This window comes from Rhagoletis pomonella, unplaced genomic scaffold, assembly GCF_013731165.1.
Source record: "Rhagoletis pomonella isolate Grant_MI unplaced genomic scaffold, Rhpom_1.0 Rhpom_scaffold_00002, whole genome shotgun sequence".
Lineage (NCBI taxonomy): Eukaryota > Metazoa > Arthropoda > Insecta > Diptera > Tephritidae > Rhagoletis > Rhagoletis pomonella.
Genome location: NW_023458556.1, coordinates 23,121,001 through 23,130,586, shown reverse-complemented (window position 1 = coordinate 23,130,586; position 9,586 = coordinate 23,121,001). Strand labels below are relative to the sequence as shown.

At 37.4% G+C, this 9,586-nt stretch overlaps 2 protein-coding genes across 6 annotated transcripts in view; one reads left to right on the top strand and one right to left on the bottom strand.

Annotated features, from left to right (window-relative positions):
- Nucleotides 1-6: 6 nt before the first annotated feature.
- On the bottom strand, nucleotides 7-1,986 carry LOC118733311 (clumping factor A; the record flags this gene model as incomplete). Its single annotated transcript, XM_036462666.1, has 2 exons — nucleotides 1,856-1,986; nucleotides 7-1,792 (listed from the first exon to the last, which is right to left on the bottom strand). Coding segments are annotated over exons 1-2 (1,809 nt in total), but the record flags the coding sequence as incomplete, so codon positions are not given.
- Nucleotides 1,987-6,240: 4,254 nt separating this feature from the next.
- Nucleotides 6,241-9,586, top strand: part of LOC118733308 (non-canonical poly(A) RNA polymerase protein Trf4-1) — a 79,352-nt gene continuing 76,006 nt past the window's right edge. The window contains exons 1-3 of one of the 5 annotated variants that reach the window (XM_036462658.1): nucleotides 6,241-6,612; nucleotides 6,737-6,854; nucleotides 8,513-9,543. In XM_036462658.1, coding sequence (XP_036318551.1) covers nucleotides 8,778-9,543 — 766 coding nt within the window. In that variant the 5' untranslated portion in view covers nucleotides 6,241-6,612; nucleotides 6,737-6,854; nucleotides 8,513-8,777. The other 4 variants (XM_036462660.1, XM_036462662.1, XM_036462659.1 and 1 more) reach the window with 4 other exon arrangements.

Below are 9,586 nucleotides of genomic sequence, written 5' to 3'. Positions count from 1 at the left end.
CTTATGTAAAAATGAAGTCGATGGGTTTAATATATTTGATGAATCTATTGATTCTTCCATCGCATCGATGTCAATCACAATCGTATTGCTAGGGAGAGCTTTGCCTGTGCATATTGTCGACGAATTAGAGTGAGAATCCGATGCAACTGTGTCTATATGTGGGTCGAGTGTTGCTGATTCACACATAGAGGCACCGATAACCGTCGCCGTTTGAATTGATAAAATTGATTTTCCATCGGTTTCGCCCAGTGATATGTCGCTTTTATTTGTCGCATCGCTAGATGGTGTCGATTCTACCGAACATATTGTTGGGGAATAAGGTGAAGGCTTTGTTGCCTCTGTATTTACATCATGGACTTCCGTCGATTCTTTGCCTAGTATTCTGTCGATTCGTTGCATTTGCTCTAAGCAGATCAATGTCGGACAATCCGGAAACGCTGATATTAATGTGTTGGACACGTTTGTTTCTAGCGGCATTAAACTCTCTGGCTCGACAATATTTTTTGTCGAGCTCGACAAGTTCAAGGTTTCTTTAGGGTTCTCTTTAGTTATTTTCATTAAGCAAGGCGCATGACTGCCTTGTTCTTCTTGCACTGTTGCTTTAGCATCATTATCAGATACGATTTCAACTTCGCTATCCGAAGAGCTTAATAGCGTCACAGTTTCAACTGCAGCGTGGCAAATATCATTAGTATTATTTTCCATACCGCTCTGTGTTTCACTAGTTGAGCTTTCTGAACTGCTTTGCTGATCAGTATTTGTGTCATTGTCTGTTTCGGAATCTATACAAATGCAATCACCACTTTTTACCTGTATTACATCGTTTGGACTAGCAGAAGCTTCTGAACTATCTGAATCTAATTCCAAAATGTCTCCATTAACATTGCCAGCTGATTCTATTTGCTTCAGGCGCTCTTTTTTCTTCATACGCTTTTTTCGCAAATTTTTACGACCATCATCTTTGCTACTAGTTGAAGTTGCAGATGATAAACTTATTTGCAAAATTTCACTACATTCAGAGTCTCCATCTTCTGAGTTCAACGACGAGGCATGACTAGAAATAGACTTTTTATCGAGTTGAGGTTCAGTGAAATCGACGTCACTTATTTGGGATTCCTCTTGCAAAGCATTAACTTCAGCAACTTCATTGCCTGCCATCAGTGCACTATATAACATTAGTTGTTGTATTTGATGCAGCCTATAGCTATCGGCCATTAAAGCCGCATCCAGTTCTAGCGCAGCATTTACACCATGCTCATAGTAAGCCTGTTCTTCATTTGGGGTCACTGGTGCTTGTATGGGCTTTTCGTGCCTTGAGCTTTTTATGCTTCTACTTCTACTGCGATCGCTGCTCCTACTTGTACTACAACTGCAACTACTTTCGCTGCTACTACTGCTGCTGCTTTCACGTCTATTTGATTTACGTTTTTTGCTTTTATTTTTCACTTTTCTTACTTTTTTTTGTTTTCTAGATATCGTTTTCTTACGCTTTTTTCTTCGTTTCATTGAGTTTCTCCGACGATCACCGTCTGTTGAACTACTCAAAACGAGATCCCCGCTGGAAGAACGACTTTTAGAATACTTTCGCCCACGCCTTTCGTCAAGTTCTCTTAATTTCTTTCGACAGTTTTCCTGAGTTCGATCGTTTTCACGCTTGTTGTGCGACATCACAGAGTTCAATGTGCGCCCAAGAAAACGTTTATTTGGCTTTGCTATCGGATTTATCTTGCGCTCCTGCACTGGGAGTTCTTTGAGTTCACCCATTTCGCGAACGATTTCCGCTATCGCCAACCTGTTATAATTGTAAATTACTAACGGTGAATTTATGTAAAACAAATATGTATTAAGCGCTTACCGTGTAAGTTCTGCGTCATCCATGATAACTTGCTTATTGGTAATATTTATGTGCAAATCTAGCTAAAAGCAAAAAATCTAAAAAATTTGCGGAGATTTTTTAAACAAGTAAACCATCCACAAACAGCTGATCCTGCAGGGTCGCTGCCATATGCGAAAAATAAGAGCGTGTCAGACGTGGCAATATTTAAACTTTTTTACGGAATTCCTTGCCAAATTGAGAAAAAGAAATTTTATTTACATGTGTGATGAGCCAAAAACCTTTTTGTCACTTTACGGAACTCAGCTTCAGAAATTAAAGTTGCATGGTGTGACTGCAACTGAAAGAGCGCAAATCGATTTCCGAAATATATTTCATCTTGCTCGTGCAGCACTAGCAATTTTTTATTTCTGCGGCAAGTGCTGTCAAACTAAAGGCAGGTTATGGGCTGTTTTTGCTTACGCGTAAAAGCACATTTAGCGCATTTAGCTCTAAATGCTACTGTAAATGTACATTTATCCATACAAAATTCGTCACCTAAATGCAACTCCATTTTTGCATTAAGAATCTAAATGCTAAAAGCAACCCTGTGATCTTCTAAAATTTCCACGATTCAAACCATGAACCATGGTACATGGTTAAAGCTGAAATTAGTCAAGAACGTAAACCTACCGGTACGTAAACCCGAGTCAGCTGACACGATCTGTCTTACCAAAGCGCCATGTAAATGAAAACTCAACGCCGCAGAATTTTTCTGTAGTTGTAGCCCGTAGCGCAGAAATCTGCGGAATTTAGATTTTTCCGTGTCAGCTGATTTCTCCTTCTTTAGATGGTTGCCACTTCGTCAGTTTTGCAGATGGTAAAAAAGTTATAAGTTCCTATTCAAAATATGTTTAAAATATTTGAAATTTACTATTAAATAAGGTTTTTGTTGAAAACTAAGTAGTTTATATTTAGCTACAATCTATTATAGCACGAAAAATTGGGGTTGAAAGGGTAAGTTTATGAAAAGGCATTGAAGAGTGGCAACAGTGTAGTAAGCAACACTGAGGGCTCCAGTAATCGACAAAATTCTGCGTATACAGACTGCGTTTAAGTACACGTTCTGCGTTCTCGACTAATTTCAGCTTTATTGTGCCATGCCATGAACCAAAAATACAAGATCACGTAAGAACGCGACGTTGTATTTGTAACTGGTTTTGAGAAAAAAGTTTGCGAAAGCGGGTTCGTTAGCTGAGCGTTTGTTTACATAACAAGCACCATTATTTTACACTTTTACTCAAGTAAAGAAGAGTTAACTCAACATGACAACACATTTTAAAGCATTTTGTTGCATCATTTTACCTAAATTGTGCGTTTAAAGTGGCTGACAATAATTTTGGCTAATTTTGGTTTTCGTTGTTTTCTTTGCTTTGTTTACTTTTCTCTCTTTTTCCAGTGAAACAAGATGGCGTAGAACCCGCTAAAAAATCGACTTTTTTCACTCTCTTGTTCTTACTTACCGCAGAACTCCACAGGCGAACAGCGATGGCCTACCAACTGTCATTTTGACGAGCAATGTCATTGCAAGTTTTTGTGTGTGGGCACTTTGATGTCTTGAAATAAGCATTTGCCGCATGACGCCACCAGACAACATTCTCTCAATTTCGGTGTTTAAAAACATTTAAATCTTAAAAAAAAACTAACTAAATAATTTCCTAAAACGTAATCATAAATTATTCAATAGGGAACAGATTTTTATTTTGATTTAATATCAAAATTTCATCGATGTTACCACCAGCACGTTTTTTTCCAAAGGAAAATATGGCTGTCAAACTATCGAATTGCCTGCAATAGATGTCAAGCAATAAGCGCTGACATATATTGCAGCACATGAGAAATAGGCGGTCTCCATTGGAAATATATTTTGTGACATGGTTATCACGACATCAGTGTTTTCCTGTGGAGACAGGGCCTTACGTGGCTACTTTCTTACTTGATCTTGTATTTTTGGTTCATGGATTCAAACATGAGGTTCATTCCTTATCTTTTTGGACTAAAATCTGAAAAGTGTCAAAATGTCAGAGCGTAAGCAAAATGCGCTCACTAAAAGAGAATAACAGGAAAAGTAAAGGAACGCAAAAAACCAAATGTTTAGTCCAAAGAATGGCAACAACAAAGTTAACGTCAAATAAGAACAAGCACAATAAACAATTTCTATATCAATTATTTTTTGCCTCCTTCCAATTTCAATTCACTTTTTTTACTTTTTACATTATTCTCACTTTTTGCGTATTCTTTAATTTCCGTTAATTTAAATTCAGTCGAGTTTGACACTTTTCAGGATTTTGCCAGAAAAAATTCTTCTGACTAAATCTGACTACTTCGGACTGATGAGAGTCACTCTCACCGAGTGTTGCTCTCTCATTTTTGCTGTCATTTCCGAGTTAAGGAACGCTTTTTGGACTAAATCTGACTACTTCGGACTTTTTCTGACTATTTCTGGGAGATAAGGAACGCTCCTATGGTTAAATGAGAAAAAGTGGCAACGTTGCTTTTCGCGTATACAGTGGTTAGCTGCGTTTCGGTGATCACCGATCGAGATTTCATTTATTGGTTGCGTTTCTTTATACATTCCGGATAATCCGATTTCACAGCCAGAATAAACAGAACGCGTTTGAAATATACGTTAGCATATCATCAGGAACGTTCTAAAGAATAAGTAAACAAACAAGTTTATTCCCAACGTTCAGAATGAATAAAGAAATGCAGCCATTATTTTACATTATTTGGATAAAGAAAAGTTACGCAAATTCAACATCGATGTGATGCTGATAGAAATCTGGATCAATTTGTAATCAACTCCGTTTGTTTTGTTTCCTAATTAAGTGAGGATATTTTAATTGATAGCACCGACAAACGAATATACACACAAACAAATGTTTGGTTATAGTTAAAACAATTGAAGTTTTTGTATTGAATTTTTGGCTTAAAATTTATTTTTTTCCAGTAATCGACAAAATTCTGCGTACATATTCTGCGTTTAAGTTACGTTCTGCGTTTTTGACTAATGTCGGCTTTAGTCCGGAGTTTTTTTTCCTATAAGTTCATGAAAAGTGTCAAACGATCAGCTGATTTGCATGTCCAAGCGAAAACAGAAGCGGTGTAAGCAAAAAACCTTATGGCTGCATTTCTTTATTCATTCTGAACGTTTGGAATACACTTTTTTGTTTATTTATTCTTTAGAACGTTCCTGATGATATGTTGACGTATATTTCAAACGCATTCTGTTTATTCCGGCTGTGAAATGGGATTATCCGGAATGTATAAAGAAACGCAGCCTATATGTGTAGAAAAATGGAAGTAAACAACGTAATATTTGAATATGTATAGATTTTAATAATTAGTTAGTGATATTTCAGCCAAATCAGTGTTGTACAAATGACATGTAAACAAACCGACTGACGTTTTTACAGGAAATAGTACTTTTTGCGTTCCCGTGCACTTCTGCATCTGTTCTCCTTTTACTCTCAGTTGAGAGAGGAAAATTTTAATTTGACAGTTTCACAGGTTTCAGTCCGAAGTTCAAAGGAAGTTGGGCAAGCCCAACGCAAAAGTAAAACAGAAAGATTGACATCTCTCAACTTTTTGCGTGCGTCGTTCGTCAACGCTTTGGAGAAAATAAATGTAATGTTGAACGTAATTAAAAAAGATTTTAGGCATCATCACGACAATATGGAAGAGATTTTAAAAGAAGTGAAAGTGGCGCACAGAAGAATATTGCAATTAACAATATTCAAAATGTTTTTAATGGTGTCGTTATTTTTTTAATAAAAATCTTTCTGGCACAGTTATCTCGATCCAATTTTGGCATAGTTTCCATTCGAACACGTTCAGTTCTGGTTCAGCACATTGCCAATAACTTTTGAAACAGTGCTAGGACCTAAGCTGATGTTCGCATCTTTCCCTACCGACCTCTGGTAACCACCTTCGCCTAAGAATCTCAATGTTGCAGCCAATTGAAGAAAAAGTGAACTGGACATTTTTTTTAAGTACGAAGAATACATTTACGGCATATCGAGCGATATGCGAGCTCTCGCATGCTTTCAACTATCATTTTTGTTGTTTGACAGGTATTTTCCCATTTCGCTGAATTCTTCAGAGCAGCAACATCGTTTATTTTGGTGGAAAATGAAAATTTAGCCTGCAGAGCTCGTGCCGTATTTTTTGGCAACATTCTACAAATGAAAAAATATGCTGCCAAGAACCCACGCAACAAAACTATCTCGCTTTCGAGAGAAAAAAGCACAACGCAAGCGAGATTTGCAAGCTTGTGAAGACTGCCAGTTAAGAAAATTTAAAATTTTATTCAGCTGGCAGCGCTTTCATCATCGGCGCTTTGTGGATTGTAGAACGATGGAAAAAATCATTCGAAGCGTGGTTGAAAATTTGTCGGCTAGTGCTTGCCTTATTGGATTTTTTCAGCGCAAATAAAAGTGTACAAAAGTACTAATTATCTCTTCGGCTATTAAAAACGTGGAGTGAAATAATGGCTACACATTATTTTATAAAGAAAAAGTGTGTGAAATAAGTGTGAAGAGGGAAACCCCAAGAGTTCTCGAACGCCTTTGAGCAATCCGATTGTGAAAGGCAATCGTCCAGGAGTTTTTTAGAGAAGGGGAAAAAAGTTGGAAAGGGCGCTCCGCTGGCAATTTACAGTAATAACCCAACAACTTCACCTCGAATCAAAAACTCAACACTCCCGCTCGCTTCACGTTCCACTCGGTGTTTCAATTGTGGTGAATATATACAAAAACATTTTACACGCGTACATACACAAACACGGCGCGTATACACGCCGCGCATTCAGACGCAACGAGTTAAATTCTTTTTCTACTATTTTTCGGGTATTAATACTGTCAGGGATGAACTAGCTGAAGTTTAGAAAAACAATTAATTTTTGCGCAATAAATAAGGCAAAAGGAATGGGAGAAGTTCTAAGCTCTTTCACATTAAATTACCAACAAAGGTATTGAAAAAAGTGAGTGGTTGTATTATGAATGTTTGTTGTAAAATATATTTTAATTAGTTCATAATTTTTAAAAATCATTGAAAAGTATACGTGTGAAGTTACGGAGCTCATAAGAGGCAATAATAATGTTTAAATCGTAAAATAAAGCGGTTATTCTGTGATTTGTATGACTTATTTAGTAGACAACGGATTTTTCTACTTATTTGCCATATAAAGTCTTTTTAAGTCCTCGATGTGAAGACGTACGACGTTGTTCGCTGCTGTGCGGTGCCGTGGATGCTAGGTGTCGCCATGTTGCGTTTGGTTGTCATTGCGTTTTATCATTTCTCTTTCCCTCTATTTTCTTTCACTTTTTTCTCAAATTTATGCGTAAGAAAATGCAAAAGCAACAGTGCTAAAAATGTGAATAGACAATTTATTAAATCATAGGAGTGGATTTCGTGCGGTTTAATTTTTTCGGCGATTATTGTTGTATTCAATTGAAAATGCATTAACTGTTTTAGCGGTAATAAGCAAGCGAATAATGCAACTAATCGTTGGTGTTCAATTAAAAGGATTGCGACTTGTATATTTCACTCGTGTGGCCGTGTGTGGTATAAATGTGGTAGAAATCTAAATCCTATAGGCTATAGCCTGTTCAAGTACTCTAGGATTTAGTCAGAAATAGCCGGAAAGTGGCATGATCAATGTCTTTCGTTCATCGAAGGTTGTACTGTAGTTATTATAAATGGGTTTACGGGAACGTCTTTTGACTATGCATTACTTACTGTGTAAATCCTGAAGTATGGGAACAGGCTAAATGTTAGAAAGTATCTGATAAATAGTTAAGATATCCAAGCTATCCGTTAAAACTCATCTTGTACTTATAATTATTTGAGGTTAAGTTCTCTTTACGACTTCATACCACTTGTTTGCCGTCTTTTTTCAGCTTCTTTTGCTACTGAAGTGAGCTTCATCTTCAATTGTTGTTTGAAGATAATTTAGCATTTGAATGGGATATGGAAAATGTAGTTACGTACATTGCTATTTACGCCAATTCAATATTAGCCGCTTCACGCTGCAGTAACCTCACGTCACTTGCTTCTTTGCACTATCATCGCGGTTAGGTGGTTTCTACTATTTAATGCTAGTACGTATGTACTTACATATGTATGTATACATACTATATACATACATATACACGTACATTGCCGAAAAAACTAATTTTTCTTCAATTTCTCGTTTCTTAATTCACCATGCGATCGCATTCCCACCTGCTATCGCCAACCTTGTAGTTAGTACCTTACATGTCTCGTGAGTTGTTCGCAATTTATTTGGCTAAATATATTTAATATTTCTTCGCACTGCTTCGTCGTTAGTTTATTTATGTAGGTATATAGTGCCAATTAATTTACCCTCATCACATTTTCCTTTTCTCATTATTAGGAAAATGTGTAAAATTGCATACAAATTGTTCACAGAAACTGAAAGTGATCTGGTATGTTAATTACTTACGATTAATTAGAAATTAGTTAATATGCATGAAAATGTATGTTTACAAATGAAAAACGAAACTCTATAGGCTTTCTGGTACACATACTCTTTATGGGCACACCCATTTATTGCTTATCTAATATCTTAACATAATTGGAATTATGTACTTAATAATTCATTCTCTTTTATTTTAGCTGTTGTCATTAGAAACGGTTGTAGCACGTTTAAGTTTAATCTCGTGGATAAATACACATGCTGGCGTCTGCGGTGTTTCACGTTACTGCCAAAAGTTCTACAAGGAAATTTTTTATTTCGTTTGTTATACGTGTTAAAGTGCAAAACGAGTTGAAGATAGAACATTAGATTGAATTCAAGGCGCAACGCTTCGCAACGGACGACGCGAAACTCCAAGCGGATTGCGCATACAATTCCCGTTCCGTGAGTAGAAGACTGCTTTGAATGGATCCTTTTGTCGGCTGGTTTCAAGAGGAACAGGAGGGTCCAGCATTACGCACATGGTGTAAAATTTGGGAGACCACTGCGCATGATATGAGCCAGTTGTTGGAACAACAAAGCCAACAATTACAACAACTACAAAGTGTTGGTAATAGCAAATTGAACGGCACGTTGAGTGCACGCGATCGGGATTCTTTGCAATTGCTGCTGCAGCAAGTTGGCAACGGGGGACTTCGCAACTCCATTTACAATAATAATAATAACAATAACAACGGTAGTAGTGGCACAAATAGTGGCAATACATCCAGCAACAACTCCATTGACTCGACGAGTAACAACGACTGCATCACACCAGCCACCACACCAGGCGGTGGAGGCGGTGATATTAATAGCACGAAAATGCCATCACATGATCGTCCAAGCTATTATAATCCCTCTCGCAGGAAAATTGGGCGTATAGTAGATAATAAGGCGAGCACATTTAACCTCAACAAATACATGGGTAAATTAGTTGTCAAGTACAAAGGTTGCCCTTGGCGCGTGCCGAGCTTTGAGTATGGACGGGGAATTATCGGTTTGCATCAGGAAATCGAACAATTTTACAATTACGTATTGCCCACGCCCACCGAACATGCTATACGCAACGAGGTAGTGCAGCGTATAGAAGCGGTGGTACATTCAATATGGCCAAAGGCGCTTGTAGAGATATTCGGTTCCTTCCGCACGGGTCTGTTTCTACCCACATCGGATATCGATTTGGTCGTTTTAGGTAAGGGAGTTTGAATAACATTAAGGACAACGAATTACATAAA